The sequence below is a fragment of the Chrysemys picta genome, chromosome 2 (genome assembly GCF_011386835.1).
Source record: "Chrysemys picta bellii isolate R12L10 chromosome 2, ASM1138683v2, whole genome shotgun sequence".
NCBI lineage: Eukaryota > Metazoa > Chordata > Testudines > Emydidae > Chrysemys > Chrysemys picta.
Window position 1 is genome coordinate 32,046,228 of NC_088792.1, and position 19,275 is coordinate 32,065,502.

Below are 19,275 nucleotides of genomic sequence, written 5' to 3' on the forward strand. Positions count from 1 at the left end.
TGGGATTTATATGATAACTGAATCTTTATCACGTGTAACAGTAGATAACAGATAACTTCCTGATTTGCTCAAATCCTGTTTCATTTTTACAGTGCAAAAGCAAGTATTCTCCCCCCCACCCCATCTCAAACAAATGTCTCGCTGGGTTTATTACTATAGACAAGTGAGGTAGAAATGATCCTTAATGGTGGAGGTGCCGAAATGCCTGTTCTGAAATGGGCTTTAAGAGGGGCATCGTTAACTATGCCTTTAAAGGATCTTTAGACACAGATTCAGTTTTCTCTGAGAGAAGTCATAAGTCTCCTGCACAATTCCTGTTATAATCCAAAGAAGTTAATTAAAAGCCAATTTATCTTTCTTCAGCATTATAAATCAATTTTAGGTTTTTCTCAAAGAGGTGTATACTGTTCAGTGAGCAGTTTACTCCACTTAAACCTTGCAATATTTGGTATATTATGTGATGAAATACAGCCAAAGTGCTAGCTATCTTATAGAGAAACCTGTTACATAGGAACAATCCTTTATATGTATTAATGGTGAAGAGTCATGCTATAATAGGATTTAAAGTGTTTCAAAACACAGATATTTGAATGTAAAGCACAACATGCATGGCCTTCACATCAAAATGCTCTTTAGGGATCATTAAGATAGCAGAACATTGTTTGTAAATGGTGTGTGTTTACAGTACATTTCTTTTTACATATAGTATATGCAATGTAAAGATATGAGTTTCTAAAAATATTGAACTGACATCTCTGCTACAGAAAAGCCACTAATGTAAAATTAAAGTTTTAAAAAAATATTACACCTGAATTTGCATTAGAAACGGTAAGAAAGTCCAACAGCAATATATGCTTGAACCTAGTGCTAAATCAAGAAAACATTCACAGAACCATTTGCTTTAAAATAAGTGTTAATGAGATATATCATTTAAAAGTATACAATGCAGATCCAAAAGCAACAAAAATCCAAGAAAACATATGGTTTGGTTCTGAAACCGGAACCTCTGGTATATCTTTATAGAAGCCAGTGAACCATCAAAACAGCTATCCCTATACCTTGCTCTTACTCATTTGTTACCTACACACAGCTCAAGTGGAGTATCTGTATCCAAGCTAAGAGTGAAGTCTGCATGACATCTCAAAAATAATTCAAAACATAATCATCTTATATTATTGGAATAATGACAGTAAGTCAGGCTTGTTGACGTATTTTATTGTGAGATGGGGAGCCTGGTAAAAAACTAGAAAATGACCATGATGTAACAAGGAACTTAAAAATGAAGATTCAGATTTGTAACTTACATACATGAATACAGGAACAAATTGGCACAAAAATGTTAAACATTGTTCCCAACACTGTTTATAAGATTATTCTAATTTGGCTTCCTAAGGAAATGAGAGTTTTATGGTTAGGCTAATCTCTTAATAAAACTGCAGAGCATCATGCTATTAGTCACACAGTGAATTTCAAAATGTAAGAGCTTTATATTAAAAACTGGGTAAAGGTAAAATGAATTGATTGCAACTGTAAAATTAATACATTCCCATTTTAATTCTTCTGTTCTACAGTCCAAGGCAAGTATAAATGTTAACATAACACTGTTAAATCAAATCTCAATGCAAGAGAACCAATTGCATCTCTACTTTAAATCTTATCAACTTTCCAAATTTTCATACTAAAATATATTATTGTATTAATACAAACTACAGTATTATACACTACACTGTGTAATAAATAAAGAAATATAAAAATAAGACACATAAATATAAAAGTTTTCTAAAACTAAAAAGGTACATATGTCAGTAAGAAGGGTATTAATACTGCCAGGTTTGAAGACATACAGTACAAAATGTTGCACAGATCTATAAACTAAAAGAAATAAAATAATACTGATAGGTAAAAATCAGCTAACATTGTTAATAAATGGGGTCCATAATAACTAACATTTGGAAACACTTATGAGCCAGATAACATGTCATGTATGTGTCTGAAATTAAAGTAAACCAATAAAGCAGATTAGAAATTTTCCCTTGTAATTATTGTAGAGAAATTCTGCAAATTAGATATCAACCAAACATAATACTGAAGAATTAAATAATGAAATGTACCAGTGTTCTTACTTTTTGGATGGTTGAGTGTCCCTCCCCCCGCCCCATGATTTATTTAGAAGTTTGATGCAAATTAACAAATGCTAGTTATTGTAGGCCACACATTAGATAAAGGCTGGTCAGAGCCTTTAAAATACTGATAAATGGCACTTACAGCACACAGGTCTTGCATAAGGCCAAAGGAGATACAAAGCTTCATATCATATCCTTCATATTGTTACTACATACTCAAAACACAATTACAAACACTGATTTTTGACGACTTTGCTGTCCTTACCAGTATTAACACTGTTAGTCCCTGCAATCAGAACTCAACAACAATCTTTTCAACTACATTTTTAACCACATGAGTAAGAAACTTCAGTTCTTCTATCAGTTGCTTTCTTAAGGCTAACAATACACTTTAAATGATAATATGCTCTACTACAACATCTAATGTTATAATTGCTACCTTCTAGGTTGAATTTACAAAGGTAGTCTAGCACTGTTTGGAACTGCATTATACTTTTCTGCGAAAGGGAATTCTGTAGTGCAGAAGTTCTCACATTTTCTAAACATAATAAAATACTGAAGCGGATTTAGCAAATGTTTTCCGGATAAAAAAAAAATCATATAAATCTCTCCCAATTGTACAGCTTAAAATTAATCAACATAAGAATGAAAATTAATACTGATAAAACAAATGATGCCAGATGCTTGTCTAATAAATCAGGTTTCCTACAACCTGTTAAATCTTTGCTTCCAGAGTCACTGTATTTTTCTAATCTGCTTCATGTTACAAACTTGTTCCTAACTTTGAAAACTGCATGAAAAATTACTAGGTTTGAGGTTCAGGCACACCTGGATTTTTTTTTTCTCATTTTCTTATTTTACTATAATTTTTTTATTTTATTTTTTACACAGTAGTGAACAGAAATCACAGTATGCAGACTACTGTGTTTCTATGTTAAGCATATATAGTATAGAACAAACTTCATTACCAATTAGTTGCTTTCCTTATAGAAAAAAAAACAACTATCAGTTAAGCTTTGTTTGTTTTTTCTGCCACCCGCTCATCATTCTGTATAGCTTCTTGTTCTACATTGCTCACTTGATTTACAGATTCTTCATTCATGTTACCTTCAATTTTCCTTTCTTCCTCCTCTACTTCTTGTAGTTTTCCACATTCTTTTTCTTCCTGAAGTTCTTCCATCTCTTTGTCTTCCTCTTCCTCTTCCTCTTTTTCACTGTCTTCCTCTTCTTCCCTCGTTAAACTTTCTCTCTCATCTGAGTCGATCTGCGATGGGGATGCTCTGGCACCAGCATGCTCATTATTTAGGACTTCTTGTCCTGTCTCTTCCTGTTCTGTGCTATCACGCTCTTCTGCTTCTCTTTTGCAATAGGAGTAGCGATGATTCATGTGCTGAGAATAAGACCCAGAGTGTGAAAAACGCTTTCCACATTTGTCACATTGATAGGGCTTTTCTCCAGAATGCAGTCGCATGTGTTCAATCAAATGGTGTTTGTGTTTAAATGCCTTTTTACAGATTCCACACTCATGAGGTCTTTTACCTAAAAATAATAAGCAAATATTTGTAACTTTAGTTTCCACACTTTAATTGTTATTACTGGTTTCCATATCATCTATGGTTGGTGGAGACTATTTGTTGAAAAGTGGCGGTTTCACATTTGGATTTTGGTACAACTGTTGGAAGATTTATTTAAGAAGGTGTTCTTTTCTTAGGGTCATTAAGGTTGGGATTTTCAAAGGAGCCTAAGAACATAACATAAGATCGGCCATACTGGGTCGGACCAATGGTCCATCTAGCCCAGTATCCTGTCTTCCAACAGTGGCCAATGCCAGGTACTTCAGAAGGAATGAACAGAACACGTAATCATCAAGGGATTCATCCCGTCTTCCACTCCTAGCTTCTGGCTAACTGAGGCTAGGGACACTCAGGGCATGGTGTTGCATCCCTGACCATCCTGGCTAAAAGCCGTTGATGGATCTCCATGAACTTATCTAGCTCTTTTTTGAACCCTGTTATAGTTTTGGCCTTCATAACATCCCCTGGTAACAAGTTCCACAGGTTGACTGTGTGTTGTGTGAAGAAGTACTTCCTTTTGTTTGTTTTAAACTTGAAGCCTTTTAATTTCATTGGATGACCCCAAGTTCTTGTGTTATGTGCAGGAGTAAATAACACTTCCTTATTCACTTTCTCCACACCAGTCAAGATTTTATAGACCTTTATCATATCCCCTCTTTCTTGTTTCTTTTCCAAGCTGAAAAGTCCAAGTCTTTTTAATCTCTCCTCATATAGAAGCTATTCCATACCCCTAATGATTTCTGTTGTCCTTCTCTGCACTTTTTCCAATTCTAATATCTTTTTTGAGATGGGGAAATCAGATCTGCATGCAGTATTCAAGATGTGGGCATACCATGGATTTATATAGTGGCATTATGATATTTTCTGTCTTATTATCTATCCCTTTCCTAATGTTTCCTAACATTGTTGATTTTTTTGACCTATCTCTTACTTGCGTGCTAACAGTGAATTTAGACCCCATCATTTTATGTATAGTTGGGATTATGTTTTCCAATATGCATTACTTTGCATTTATCAACACTGAATTTCATCTGCAATTTTGTTGTCCAGTCACCCAGTTTTGTGAGATCCCTTTGTAACACCTGCAGTCTGCTTTGGAGTTAACTGGACTTAACCCATTTCCCATTGAATTTCAGCCTAAATTCTAGGCTGAAAGTAGGATTTAACAAATCAAAATAATAATAAATGTAAATAAACCCATCCAAAGTTCTGAGTGAATATGACATATATCACAAGGTCAGAAGCTTGTGTATAAGATTTATTTTCTGCACTCAATAAATCAGTCTTCCTTTTGCAATGACTGTATGCCCTGATCATCGTAGGAAGAGAATGGAGACAGGTCTGTAGAGACCAACTCTAGGCCCGTTGTATAGCTAACTCCACATAAAGATGTATAAAGATCCACATTGATAACTAAAACCTTATTCCAAAAAAGATGATAAAAGACATTAGAAAATTGCAACACTTATCGACCCTATTTTTCCATTCTAACAAAGGGCAGACTCAGCACCATCGTCCACAGCATGCTCAGGCCCCATTTTGGCAAAGCAATTAAGCATGTGCTTATCTTTAAGCACACATTTGAGTCTCACTGGCTTAATCACATGCTTAAATCCATTTAACTCCTTTGTTGAACTGTGTGAATTGAGTTTCTTGAATTTCTACATAGCTGAATAATTTGAGAACAAGAATGGCTGTCTTGAAAGCCATTTGCCAAAATTGCACAGAATGTAGGAAGTTGATAGACTGGCTCCTGGGTGCTACTTTTAGTGAATGAACACCCCACAATCAGGTGGGATAAGAGGAATAGGATCCCAATTAATGATGGGGAATTTCATGAAACATTTTTTGGATAGAAAATTAGTTCAAATTCAAATCCATTTTTAACCTGGATTTTAATTCCACCTTTTCCACTCATAACTCACTTAAAATATTTGTGTTCACTTTGTGTTAAGAAGAGAGGAGAAGAAACCTCTTCACCCCCAAAAACAGATTGGCACAAGTGTTTATTCTGTCCCTACAAATTCATTAGAAAAATCTCTCCCCTAACCCCTGCTCAGTCTCTCTGTATTTGTTTATCCCTCAGCCTTCAATCTGCTCCAGTTTTCAGATTTTTTTTCTTTGTCCCCTCTCTGCTATTTTTTAATGTCTCTTCTAAACATAACAAACTGGTGTGATAATTGGGCCTACAAATTTACCCTAATTGTGAGCTCAACTGTGAAAAGTGAGTGGAAGTTCATAAAATGTCATAATAGCCTATAACAACATAATTTGATGGGAAAAGGTAAAAAATAAAACAAGAAAAGAAGAGAAAAGAGAAAAGAAAAAAGACTGAATTAGTCTAAACAAAACTGATCAAGATCATGCCTGGTAAACAAGAACAGTGTGAGATCAGAAATCAGTGAACCAAAATTGGTGGGTCTGAAATTAGACCTATTGGTGGACAAAATAATGGGAGGATAGACTATTCTGCCCATCAGTCCCTTTTGGAGTCCTTAAAATAAAGGAGACTGAGAGAAAGCGAAGGGAGGTGAAGGAGCGAGCTTCACCATCATGGCTGCCACCCCCACCGTCTCCTGGGGCCCTGGGTTCCAGTGTAAATCATTGTGTCTTGGTTGTCCTGATCCCAAGAGATGTCCTGACCAAACCAAACCATAAAAGGGCTCCACCTCCACTCACTGGCTATGGTGAATCCCAAACACAACCTGGTATGTGAGACTTTGTCACCCCTTTCCCGTGTGTCCTTTTCCCTCCCCACCTTATTTCTTCTCCTTCCCCTTTTGCATTCTGTCCAATAAGAATCTTGGTTCAACGAGCCAAGAATGTATATTTTGCAACACTGCTGTAAGCCTCTGAGCAAAAAGGGGCAGCTAAAGGCAATGCCCCCGAAATAGCCCAATGCTGATACGAGATTGCCAGGATTCAGAGTGGCTGGTAAGAGCATGTGCTGTGCCTGTGTTTTTCCAGCAGTGAGGTTGCAAGTGAAAGCCAATACCAGAGACAGAAGTTGTGTTTTCTATCTTCCCTGTTCTTTTCATTCCCCTCTCTCTCTCTCTCTCTGTGTGTCTTGTTTTGTCTTCTAGGAAATGGAATTGGACTTCGACAACAAAAACAGTAACAATTGCTCCAGCCATTCCAACTAACTTCTCTCTTCCAAAAAGGACAGTTACCATCATCTTTGATACCATTTAAGTTACTCCCCGCCCCCCTCTTTTAAAGACTGTCCCCAGCTAAAGGGAAAGGGAACAAGGGATGTGGTTAAAACGAAAGCCTCACTTATTTCTTTACATTTCAAATGCTTTAACTGTTTTTCTTCTTTTTCTGCATCTTTAATAAAAGATTACAATGATTTGTAATGGTGTTTGCCATGGGACTAAGCAGGCTGAGGTCTCTGTACCCCAACACTTCTTTAAAACTGTTTAATATTGTAGTTTCAGAGTCATGTTAACACCTTTGACTCTTTGGGCCCATATATTCCATGTAAATTAATACAACAGAATCCAGTAATGTTAGTTTGGTTTCAGCATTCAAAACTCACAATTAAATAGGGTAGAAATTAGGCAAAAAAGTTTGTATAGGCCTAGCCTTGATATGAAAGATGCAGATAAATGGTAGCTTTCTGATCACAGTACACAGAAGAGCAATGACTAGTACTGTCAAACAGGCACTTTTCCTGAGCTCTGTACTTAATTAGAAAGTAAAATAGAAAGAACTAGATGTTCTAAAAATGGAGAAATTAACATGCTAAACTTCTAGGAAAGCAAAGCTGGGAAAAATGCATATTTTGTTGAGAGACACACTCTGAGAAATTGAACTGAATGGGAAAGACTGAAAATAAAATTAACAGAATTAATAGACAATACACCATTAAGAACCAAACCTAATAGAGATTTAAAAAAAGAGTAATGCAGATAAACAGAGAAATAATACAGAGATCTAGTTAATAAAAAAAGAAAAAGGCATATGAAGACACACATATCAAAACATGTCTTTAATACACAAGATAGCAAAGACTAAAGTAAAAGAATGTAATAAACGACCAAAACAGCCAGAACTGGAGTTGAAAGGAGGAATGCAGAGAAATAAAAATGAAAAAACTTAAGACTGCAACGCTATTCTTTTTGTGAAAGATTCAAAACTCATTGAGGACTCCCACTGATTTCCAAATGATTTTAGATTAGACTCTTAGATTGTAAAATGCCTGGGGGCAGGGACATTGTCTTTTAGTTGTATGTAAAGCATCCCACATGTATAAGGTGCTTTGTGAGTAAATAGCAAATAATAATAATGAGGGCAGCAGTATGAGCTGGAAGGTGAGAAATGAGTCCCTGATTAGAGGGGCTGTCAGATCATCATGACCATGACTCAGCTGGAGAAGAGATGCCTGATCATTTAACGTTTTTGCATTAGTCCCTAAAAAAACCCCAAACAAACAACATCCTGGAATTGCAATGAAAATTGAACAAACATAAAAAATGTAGGTTTACTGAAAAAGGTGTGCATTGAGCCATGATGATGAAAAAGTTATTTTCTCCTCCACCCTTCAACCATGGACATATTACATGTTATTTTTGAAGCATGGAATCCAATCAGAATTAAAATAAGGAAACTATTTTAAAAACTATATTTACTACTACATACCTGTGTGTTCATACTTATGTCTCAATAGTGAACTGCTCTTCTGGAATATTTTGTCACATAAATCACAAGCATACATCCCATTTTCTGTCTTTCTCATCTTCTTTTTGGGTGGTGTTGAATCAGAATCATTTTGATCTTCCACAGTTGAGACTCCTTCTGAGCTAGTATCTTGCCTTTCATCCTAAGAAAATTACAAAAAAAAATATTAAACCTAGTACAAATTCCATGGACACAGTAGGCGAGATTATAAATCATATCCTGGAATTTTAGTTGTAATTTCACTTAATTTCAGTAAATTGACCAACAATGTTGTTTAATTCTAACATTTACATAGCCAAGAAAAGACTCTCTCTTTGTGACACTAAAATTCCTGATCTATTATAACTAGAAGGCCTGGAAAACCAGTACTTAACAGAGTTGCAATGTTTGAGTTTCAAGATTTGGCTTCAGGCCAACCTTCAGAGGAGCACTGACACACCAACTAAGAGCTGGATAAGGGAGGGAAATGAGATTATAGAATGAAAAGGTACATAAAAGGGCATTGGGAATGTGGAAGACCCAGGATGTTTCTAACAGTTTTTTACATCAAGGTACACCATTTGCGTCTAAATGTGTCACCATTTTTGTGGAAATTAAAATTATGCTAACATTAGAGTTCAATTCTGTAATACTGGCTACTTTCTTTCCCATAATTCTGTTACAAATGTAACCTAAAGTAACTAGCTAGGGAATGCTAATATTCCATGAACAAAAACTGTACCTATAATACCATAATACTGTAATTGTAATTGTGATTCATCTGCTAAATTCACTCTCAAGAAGCATAAAAGCATATTTTAATGGTATCAGCAAGTCACAAAAAACACAAAAACTGTATTAGATTTTTGGCATCAGTTTTCAAATCCAAATAAAATATGTATTAGCTACCTCAGTATGCATGAGTAATATATAACAAACACACACATACCTTGTGTCAGTCCAAACCCAGGCTGACCAGTTTCCAACTGTACAGGAAAGAGTTTCTATTAAACTTCCATTACCTACTTACAAGGAGTCAACCAAGAAAAGATCTTATCCTTTGCATGGTTTTTTTTTATTCTTCTCTGTTCCTACCTTAATAATTTGTGTACAGCTATCAGTGGGATCGACTCTGATCACACAGACATATCTTGAGGTAGAAACAGAGTAGAGTACATAAATAACACATGCAAAGGACAAGCACTTGCCCCATTTTCAATGAAAGTTTCCTTTTAATTTTGTTTAAAGTTCCATTATGGTACAGGAGGAGTTCAGTTACCCACCAGATCAAGAGATAGTACTGGAGGGGAGCTGACAGGAAGGGCGAAATAGGAGGATAAAGATGTTCCACGCAGCCTTTTTTTTTTGGGGGGGGGGGGGGCGGGAGGGAGGGAAGGGGATAGGGCGCAGCAAAGTAAATGAGCCTGGTTACATTGTTTTTTAACCAAGGGTACTGGAATTCATAAGTAGATCATATATCTATTATTTAGATTGAAAACTGGTCCTGAAAATCTGACACAACTATTAGTTTCTGTGTGTTGCCCTACTGTGTACCAGCTTGGCTTCAAAGGAATAAATGTTACAATAACTTCCATCACCCACTTATTAGGATGGAACCAAAACAAATATTATCAACAATTTAAACACTATTTTAACCAATTCTGGCTTTTTTTCCTTTTCCCATTAAAATATTTCTTAGTTTGGTAAAAATAATGACCTGAATTATGCCACACCTCTACACATAGTACATACAAGAATACACACAGGTTTAGGTACCTGATTTCCATTAGGTTGGGTCTGTTTTGGCGGTGTTTCTTGAACTGCAGGGCTAACTGTAGTTGAATATGTATAAGCCACCCGTGGAATCAGAATGGTTTGCTTATTGGCAGCTAGAGCTCTTAAGCATGGAACACTGTTCTGGTCAGCAATGGCAACAATTGTAGGTAACTGGGCAGTGACTGTAGGTATAGCAATATTTATGGGGTTGGCACTTGGTGGGATTACATTTACAATAGGATCAGAGTCTGTAATACTGCTGTCCTTTTGTGGTTCTTTTTTTGCACAAGTCAAGTTCAAAGGTTCTTCTTGGACAGAATAAACACTGTTCTGGTAAACACTAGTTATGGTAGATCTTTCCAATATTTCTCCATGTTGCTTTGGTAGTGAAAGGTCAAGAGGTTCTATTTGTGGCTCTTCTGGTACACCCTCTGTTGTGTACACATAACCCTGGGAATTTCTGGATGAAGAGAGGTTTAGTGGTGATGGGGATGGCGTATTACTTCGTGAACCATTCAGGGTCAATCCCACTGATAAAGTCTGAGACTTAATTATCTTGAGGGAGTTTTGTAAATCACTTGTGTTGTCGTGGGGTTCACTTGGATTTGTAGGTCCTGCTTGATTATCATTATCTGTAGGATTACTTAGTTTGCCCTGTTCAGGAGAAGATGGTCCAGAAGACTGTACAGAAATTTGCCCAGCTTGCATTTTTTCAAACCACTTTTTTACCACATCCAGTGGTAGGTTTACTGAATCAGCAATTTTTGAGAGCTCTTCTGCACTTGGTTGTGCATTTAATGCATAATATGCTTTTAGAAGAGATAAAAGATTTTTTAAAGGTGGCTGACCAGGAGATAAGTTGCTCTCCCCTGTTTCTGATAGAACAGGGGATTCAGACTTCTCAGCTTCTGTTTCACTGAGCTGAGGAAGCTGAGTGGGATTTTTTGGGTCATAGTGCTTTAATTCTTGAAGTGCATTAAGATCTCCTGGACAGTCATCACAAAGAAGGCAAGTGCTATCATTGGTCTCTCCTTCAAAGTTCTTATCTTTCTCAGACTTCACTGTAAGATCTTCTGGTAATTTTTCACTTTTGCAACTGTTTGTGGGAACAGAATTTTCTTTTTTCAGATTTTGTGGAACAACCTGAAGTTGACTAGGTTGCTCCAAACTGTAATTGATGATAATTTTGGTTGTCCCATCTTGATCAACCAAAGGAAGACTGATAGCTGAAATGAGGGAATGACCAGCTTGTTGTATGGATGCAGTGTTGATTGTTTCTTGTTCTTTGGATGCAAGATTAGTATGACTGTTTTCCAATACTTGCCTTATTACATTACCATCTACTGCCACTTTAAGTACATTTTGAATGTCACTTAAATTGATGCTTATGGGAGATACCAGACCTACTGTTGGTAGAACAACAGCTTGTACCACACCCTGAGGAGAACTGGTTGCCTGTAATTGGCTACCACCACTAAAAACCCCATTTTGCAAAGGGGTTGAACAGTTGATTCCTGAAGCAACAACTATGGGCTTGAATTCATAATCCACAGGTTCAGTTTTAATTTGGTTAATAGGAAGTTGTTCTTGTAAGGGCTTGTTTTCTATCTTTTGCCGTATCTGTGGTCTCGCTGGGATACCTGGTGATGAGGAAAGGGAAGGGGAGGAGCACTGAGACGTCTTGAGCCCTGACCGTGCTCGACCATTCACAGGCATCAAACCAATACATTTCTTGCTGCTTATGTGTGAGCTATATGAACCAGAATGGGAAAAACGCTTCTTGCAGTTTGGGCACTCATATGGCTTCTCTCCTAAACAAAGATAAATGAGAGTCGATTAGGTCACGGTGCATCTCCATCATACTAAAGTAATAGGAAAACAATATCTCTCCTCTCAAACGGTCGCAGACATGACTTTGACAACAGTTTATAAAGAGGTCAAGGCAAAGGCTGTCCACTTTCTAAAATTAAAAATTGTATACATACACATAACATGAACAAAACATCCCCAAATTCCTTCTGACTATCTTTGCTTTTACACTTGCCAGAACTCTAACACTACAGCTGAAGTTTTGCTTAATTGTCTCAGCTTAAAGCCACTTTTGCAAAGCCTCTTGAGTTGGGAGCACCCTGGGCACAGCCGAGTACTTGGGCCAGAATTTACAGTATCTCCAAGAACAAAATATAAACTTTATATTTTAAACTTATAGTTACAAAAGTGTTTTCATGCCAAAGTCATACAGAGTACACTTGATAATATGCATTATGTATATCAAGACTTGGAATATTTACCACTGTGGATTCGTAGATGCTCCTTTAGGTGATGTTTGTATTTGAAAGCTTTTCCACATTCAGTGCACTTGAATTTTCGATTACCACTGGACTGAGTCACATGTCTCTGTAAGAGAAAATCTGAAATTCATTCAGAGTACAAAGGCGTTCAAATGTAATGAAAAAACAGCATAAGGAAAATTTCAAATTTCAGCACAGAAGTAATTCAAAACTGAATACAGTCAATCATCATTTTGAGGGATTGAGGGTTGTGTGAGTTACTTATAAAAAAGAAACAGATCAGTGGTCAGGTTAGAAAACGGAGCCATATAAATAATTGGTGTAAATTTGGTACAGTTAAAAAAATACATTGCTCTCTATCCTAATTTTACTTAAGAGGAATATGACCAGGTTATGTGCCTAAGAAATTTAGTAAGATATTCCCTTTTCTGTTTGTAAAAATCATCCAATGGATATGGAATACAAGAAAGAAACATTAAAGCATTTAGAGACAGTTTAAAATTTAATCGGTTGACTTGATTTTTCCATTTACATGCTTCCAGCTCTTACTGTTGGCCTTAGATTCTTTATGTAATGGCATCACAGGATTGCTGAAGAGAAGATGGTTCAGTAACAACAAAGGCACTCTCAGTCACAGTTTATTCTCAAAAGAAATGCAAAAAATTTACATTAAAATATGCAATATAATAAATGGATTCCTCAAACACCTAATATTTGTTAACAATTGTAATGAAGTCACTTAGCTATCTTTTTGTTATGTCTTGTGAGAACATTTATTATGAATTTGAAGTATTTTAACCATTTTAGCCTTATTTACATTACAATTCTTTTAAAGTAGCATAGGCCAAGAAAGATAAGTTTAAATAAATACACCTTTATTTTAGTATAAATAGTTTATATTTACAAATGTATATATTTAAACACTGACCAAGTATATTATTTTTGAAAGTATAGTCAGAGCTGTTTAATTCTCAATATAGAGGTGAGAGAGAAAGGAAAATTTACTGCTAGAGCAAACTGAGTTAGTTTATTATATAAAAAAATATTTGCAACAAACTTAATTTTAAATAAAGTTGTCTATGAAAAACGAGACCACTGATGCTCTACCACAGGGGTGGGGGAAGTTTTTGGCCCGAGGGCCACATCTGGGTATGGAAATTGTATGGTGGGCCATGAATGTTCATGAATTTGGGGTTAGGCTGCAGGAGGGGGTGAAGTCTCTGGCTGGGGGTGCGGGCTCTGGAGTGCGGCCAGAAATGAGGAATTCAGGGTGCGGGAGGGGGCTCTGGGCTGGGGCAGGGGGTTGGGGTGTGGGGAGCGTGCGGGCTCTGGGGGGTGAGGGATTTGGGGTATAGGAGGGTGCTCCAGGCTGGGACCAAGGGGTTAGGAGGGCGGGAGGGGGATCAGGGCTGGGGCAGGGGGTTGGGGCACGGGGGATGAGGGCTCTGACTGGGGATCTGGGATGGGGCCAGAAAAAAAAGGAGTTCACGGTGTGGGATGAGTCTCTGAGGTGGGGCAGGGGGTTGGGGCACGGGAGGCAGTCAGGGGTGCAGGCTCTGGGTGGCACTTACTTTAAGCAGCTCCTGGAAGCAGCGGCATGTCTCCCTTCCGGCTCCTATGCGGAGGTGCGGCCAGGTGGCTCTGCCCCGTCCGCAGGTGCTGCCCCTGCAGCTCCCATTAGCCGCAGTTCTTGGCCACTGGTAGCTGCGGGGGCGGCGCTTGGGGCGGGGGCAACATGCGGAGCTCCCTGGCTGTCCCTAAACGTAGGAGCCGGAGGGGGGACATGCTGCCGCTTCCAGGAGCCTCAGCACACACATGTGGAGCGGCCTGGCTGGAGCGCAGGAGCAGGTCAAGCCCCAGATCCTGCTCCCCAGTGGGAGCTCGAGGGCCGGATGTGGCCGCGGGCCGTAGTTTGCCCACCCCTTCTCTACCACCATTTGGATGCAGCTGTATGTTTTGCTAGCAACTGTACAAGATATTCTATTTGAGGCTCCACAATACTATTTTACACTTTATTGTTTCTCTGCCCTTGATTCTTTGCAAATACTGGCAGACGACACTTTAGCTTTTAAGAAGGATGTGGAAATGCTGGACAGAGTTCAAAGGAGAGCCACAAAAATGATCTAGAGGCTGGAAAACAAGCCTCACAATGTGAAGCTTAAGGTGCTCAACTTCCTCAGCTTATTGAAGAGAAATATGAGAGGTGATTTGATTACTGTGTATAGTTACTTACAAATAGTAAAGAATAGTGCTGGGCTTTTCAATTTTGTTGATAAAGGGACATCAAAATCCAATGGCTGAAAATGAAAGTTGGACAAATTCAACTTTGAGATAAGATGCAATTTCCTAGCAGCGAGGTAAACATTGGAACTGTTTACCTGGGGAGGTATTGGACTCACCACTGCTTGTAATCTTTAAATTAAGATTAGGTATTTTCTCCAGCCTGTGTGTGTAATAGGGGCCTTGGGGTCAGGCTGGATGGCTGTGGTAGTCCCATGCAGCCTTGGAATCTGTGAATCTATGAATCCTCATCTTCAAACCCTTCCTTCATGGGCCTTTGAGAGAGTGTGATTGCCTGCATTGCATTCAGCAGGCTCATAGCATTTGTAGTTCTGTATCATGATAATGGCTATAACATATTTTAATCTCATGCTTCAGGGCTTCAGCTGGTCGCCTGTGGCCTCAGTCCCATTAAGAATAGCAGCTGTTTTGAAAAAGGGAAGTTCTTTGTGGAATCCTCTGTAGAAGAAGAAATTGTTAATTACTGTAACTGGTTCTTTGAGATGTGATGCAGACATGTATTCCAAGTAAAGGTGTGTGCCCGCCCCATGTGTCAGAGCCAGAGCCTCTTGCTTAGCAGTACCTGTAGAGGAGTGGTGCTCCTGCCTCGTGCCTGTAGCCCCTCCCCTGGCTATATGAAGGGCCAGAGGCTGGGTCATGGAATACACATGTGAAACATCTCGAAGAACTATAGTAAGTAACCGTTTCTTCTTCTTCGAGTAGATACAGATGTGTATTGCAAGTAGATGACTAGCGAGCAGTACCCCCATTTGGAGGCAGGGCTTGAAGTCTACCTAAGGATTGCAGGACCATTCTTTTGGTATTAGCGTCCGCTCTGGAAGAAGCAGTGATTGTGTAATGGTCAAATGGTCCTCTCATCAAATGTGCCCATATCTGCCGAGGAGGTGTGGCCAACACTATCTCATAAGCAGTCTTTATGCAATTTGTTATCAATTTAGAGATAGTCTTGGCAGAGACCACTTGTCCCTTCATGTAGTCCGCATACAATAAGAACAGGCATGGCAAAGCATGAAACTGTTCAGTTCTGCTTAGAGAGAAGGCTAGACAGTGTCTAAAGGCTAATGAATGGAAGCGTTGCTCCTCCAGGGAGGAATGTGGCTTGGGGAAAAATACAGGCAAATACACCACCTGGTTCAAATGAAACTGAGAGACCACCTTGGATACAAACTTCTGGTGTCACCTTGTCCCTGAAAACTGCATGTGAAAAGGCCCAGCCATCAGGGCCTGCAACTCTCCCAACCTCCTGGCAGAGGTAATGCAGTTTTCTGAGACAGGAGGGGCAGCGGACAGGAAGCAAGGGGCTCAAATGGAGGTCCAATTGGAGCCGCTAAAACTGCATTCAGGTCCCACAAGGGGACTGGCTCTCACACTGGAGGATTCAGAAGGAGTCGTCCTTTCAGAAATCTTATCACAATGGTATTAGAGAAAACAGATTTCCCTTGGGTAGGTGGATGAAATGCCAATATTGCTTCCACGTGCACTCTCAGAGAATTGAGTGCGAGGCCCGAGTCCTGATGTTGTAACAGGTACTCCACGATGTCCTGGATGGAAGCCTCCACTGGATGGGTCCTACGGGCCAAGGACCACATGGAAAATCTCTTCCACGTTGCCAAGTAGGTCGTTCTAGTGGAAGGGTTCCTACTGTTAAGTAGGACCTCTGAAACAGCCTCTGAGCAATGCTCTTCCTCCTCATTCAGCCATGCAGTGAGGTCAAGGGGTCGCCAGATGCAGGGTGTGGCCGTTGTCCTGGTAAGGAGGTCAGGGAGGAGAGGAAGAGGCATGGGAGGCTGAACTGACAGAGCAAGGAGATCTGAGAATTAGAATGCTGCCTCAGCCATGCTAGGGCAATCAGGATGAGCTTGGCTCAATCTGCCTTGAGTTTGGCGATGACCTAGGGAAGAACCGGGATAGGAGGGAATGCATACAGTAGAGTTGACTTCCAGCTGCAGGGGAAAGAGTCAGAGAGGGAGCCTGGGCTGAGTTCCTCTTTTCCCTTGTTGCAAAGAGGTTGAATGTAGGGATGCCCCATGTTGCAAACACCATCTGAAGGACCTCTGACTTTAGGGACCAAAGCTTTCTTTGCTTTCTTTCTTTTTCTGAATGCTGCCCCAGAGGGGCGTTTTCTTCTTTCACTCATGACTGCTGTCCTGTGCCAGCTATAGTGGCTCTCAACACACAATTGAAGGGGACAAATAAGCAGGCTGGTAGCAGGGCTTGAGTGAGGCAAGTTATCAGCGTCTTAAGAGCCTAACTGGCTCCTACTACTTCAGTTGACTGCCTGTTCTCCTCAAATGGGTTCAGGGAAGCAGCAGGAAAGAGGAAGCTCCCTGAGAAGCTGGTGTTAATCAGTCCAGGCTCCTGGGGGTGCTAGATGGCTCCTCTCTCTCCTGGCACTCCTGCTGCTTTCTGTTATTCCCTCTCAACTTTTCTCCTGCCTGTCTGTTATGTCTCTTGTGCCCTCCTTCCTCCAGCACAGCACTCCACCATCTAGAGCAGAGAGAATACATATGCACCAGCAGCAGACACAATTTTCTACACTCTGGGTCCTAGTGGCGCCCCCCGACAATCTGGCACCTGAGGCAGCCGCCTCAGTTCACCTCATGGTAAGGCCAGCCCTGCACATGCCCCCCCCAATACCTTGCCGTCCCACCCACTCCCACAGTGATTTATTTCTGCTCTGGGCAATGGAAACTAGGTGCCAGCACTGCTGGGGAGGGTCCTTGACCACTCTTGCAGTTTCCCTTTCCTTCTCTGTCATTTTCTGCAGGGAAGCAAAGAAATCTGCGGAGCGACATGATTTCTGTGCCCACCCAGTGGCACAGAATTCCCCCAGGAGTATTTAATGTAATTGTGATGCTCTTATTAGCCATATAGATATCTAATTAATTTCTAACCCCACTAAGCTTTTGGACAACGTGATATTTTGCAGCACTGAAGTTAATCTATGTATTGTGTAAAAAAGTATTTCCTTCAATTATTTTTAAGTTTGATGCCTTTAATTTGAATGGGCTGTTCTTTTGTTCTTAACTTATGAGGAAGAGTAAACAGTAGCTCTCAATTTACCTTTCTCTACACTATTCTATATTTTGTATCCTACCATGTTCCCTGTTTTCTCCTTTCTAAACAGTCTCAGGCCTGGTCTACACTGGGAGGGAGGGGTGAGTGGCGGGGGGGAGGGGAAATCTAAGTTATACAACTTCAGCTATGTGAATAACGTAGCTGAAGTCAACGTACTTAGATCGATTTACCATGGTGTCTTCACCACGGTGAGTCAACTGCTGCTGCTCCCCCGTTGACTCTGTGCCTCTCGCCAAGCTGCAGTACAGGAGTCGATGGGAGAGCGCTCGGGGATCAATCGTTGCCCGCCCATCTCGCCGGTAGTGAAGACATACCCTTAGTCTTTTCAATCTCTCCTCATGTGGAAGCTTTTCCATGCATTTTTGTCATCCAGTTCTCCACCCCTTTTTATTTTTGAGGTGAAGTAATCATAACTGAACACAGTATTCAAGGTAAGGATATGCAGTCAATTTATATAATGGCAGTATAATATCCTCAGTATTATTTCCTGTCCCATATACAGTAGAACCTCAGAGTTACAAAAACCTCGGGAATGGAGGTTATTCCTACTCTGAAATGTTTGTAACACTGAACAAAACGTTATGGTTCTTTCAAAAGTTTACAACTGAACACTGACTTAATGCAGCTTAGAAACTTTACTATGCAGAAGAAAAATTCTGCTTTTAACCATCTTAATTTAAATGAAACCAGCACAGAAACCATTTCCTTACTTGTCAAATCTTTATTTTTAAACTTTTCCTTTATTTTTCTAGTAGTTTACATTTAACACAGTACAGTACTGTATTTGATTTTTTTTTTTTTTGGTCTCTGCTGCTGCTGCCTGATTGTGAACTTCCGGTTCCAAATGAGGTGTGTGGCTAACCGTTCAGTTTGCAACTCTGGTGTTCATGACTCTGAGTTTCTACTGTACATCCTAACATTTTGTTTGTTTTTTTGACCATTGCTGTGCATGGAGAAGATATGGTAATTGATCTCTCCATAGTGATACCCAGGCTTTTCTTGACAGAGCACCTAAATCATAGGATATTGTATGTGTTCCATGATTGGAAAACATAACCATTACAAACTACTTTCATTTCTGAGTGAAACAAGTTTTATTTATTCACAAAACTGTAACAGTAGCCCCAGGAGTCAAGAAACACAAAATGATCCAACCTTACAACAGCATGACTGTAATTCTACATGGATCACCAATGGAGAATGCTCAGGCAAATCCAAAAATAAAACTTACTGGGACAGAGATGAAATTGTTGCATATGATGGAATTCTTTACAAAGAGATTCTTTACCGGTCATAATATCACACAAATAAGTCAGAAATGCTAAGAATAATCCATGCTGTCTCTGAGTATTGAAAACCGTAAGAACAGAGACTGAGACATCCTCCTCTGGTCAGCTATTAATTCAGACATAGAAGAAAAGTACCCAAAATGTGAAGTCTGCAATAAATGTGGGGAAAAGAATGTAAAAAGCC

The 19,275-nt window shown here is 39.4% G+C and overlaps 1 protein-coding gene across 3 annotated transcripts in view; it reads right to left on the reverse strand.

Annotated features, from left to right (window-relative positions):
* Window positions 1-1,200: 1,200 nt before the first annotated feature.
* The window catches only part of ZEB1 (zinc finger E-box binding homeobox 1), a 210,208-nt gene continuing 192,133 nt past the window's right edge, over window positions 1,201-19,275 (reverse strand). For all 3 annotated transcript variants that reach the window (XM_005290966.5, XM_065586802.1, XM_005290967.5), the window contains exons 6-9: window positions 12,424-12,529; window positions 10,133-11,943; window positions 8,339-8,519; window positions 1,201-3,662 (exon numbers count right to left, since the gene is read on the reverse strand). In XM_005290966.5, coding sequence (XP_005291023.2) covers window positions 3,133-3,662; window positions 8,339-8,519; window positions 10,133-11,943; window positions 12,424-12,529 — 2,628 coding nt within the window. In that variant the 3' untranslated portion in view covers window positions 1,201-3,132. The remainder of the gene's footprint in view (window positions 3,663-8,338; window positions 8,520-10,132; window positions 11,944-12,423; window positions 12,530-19,275) is intronic.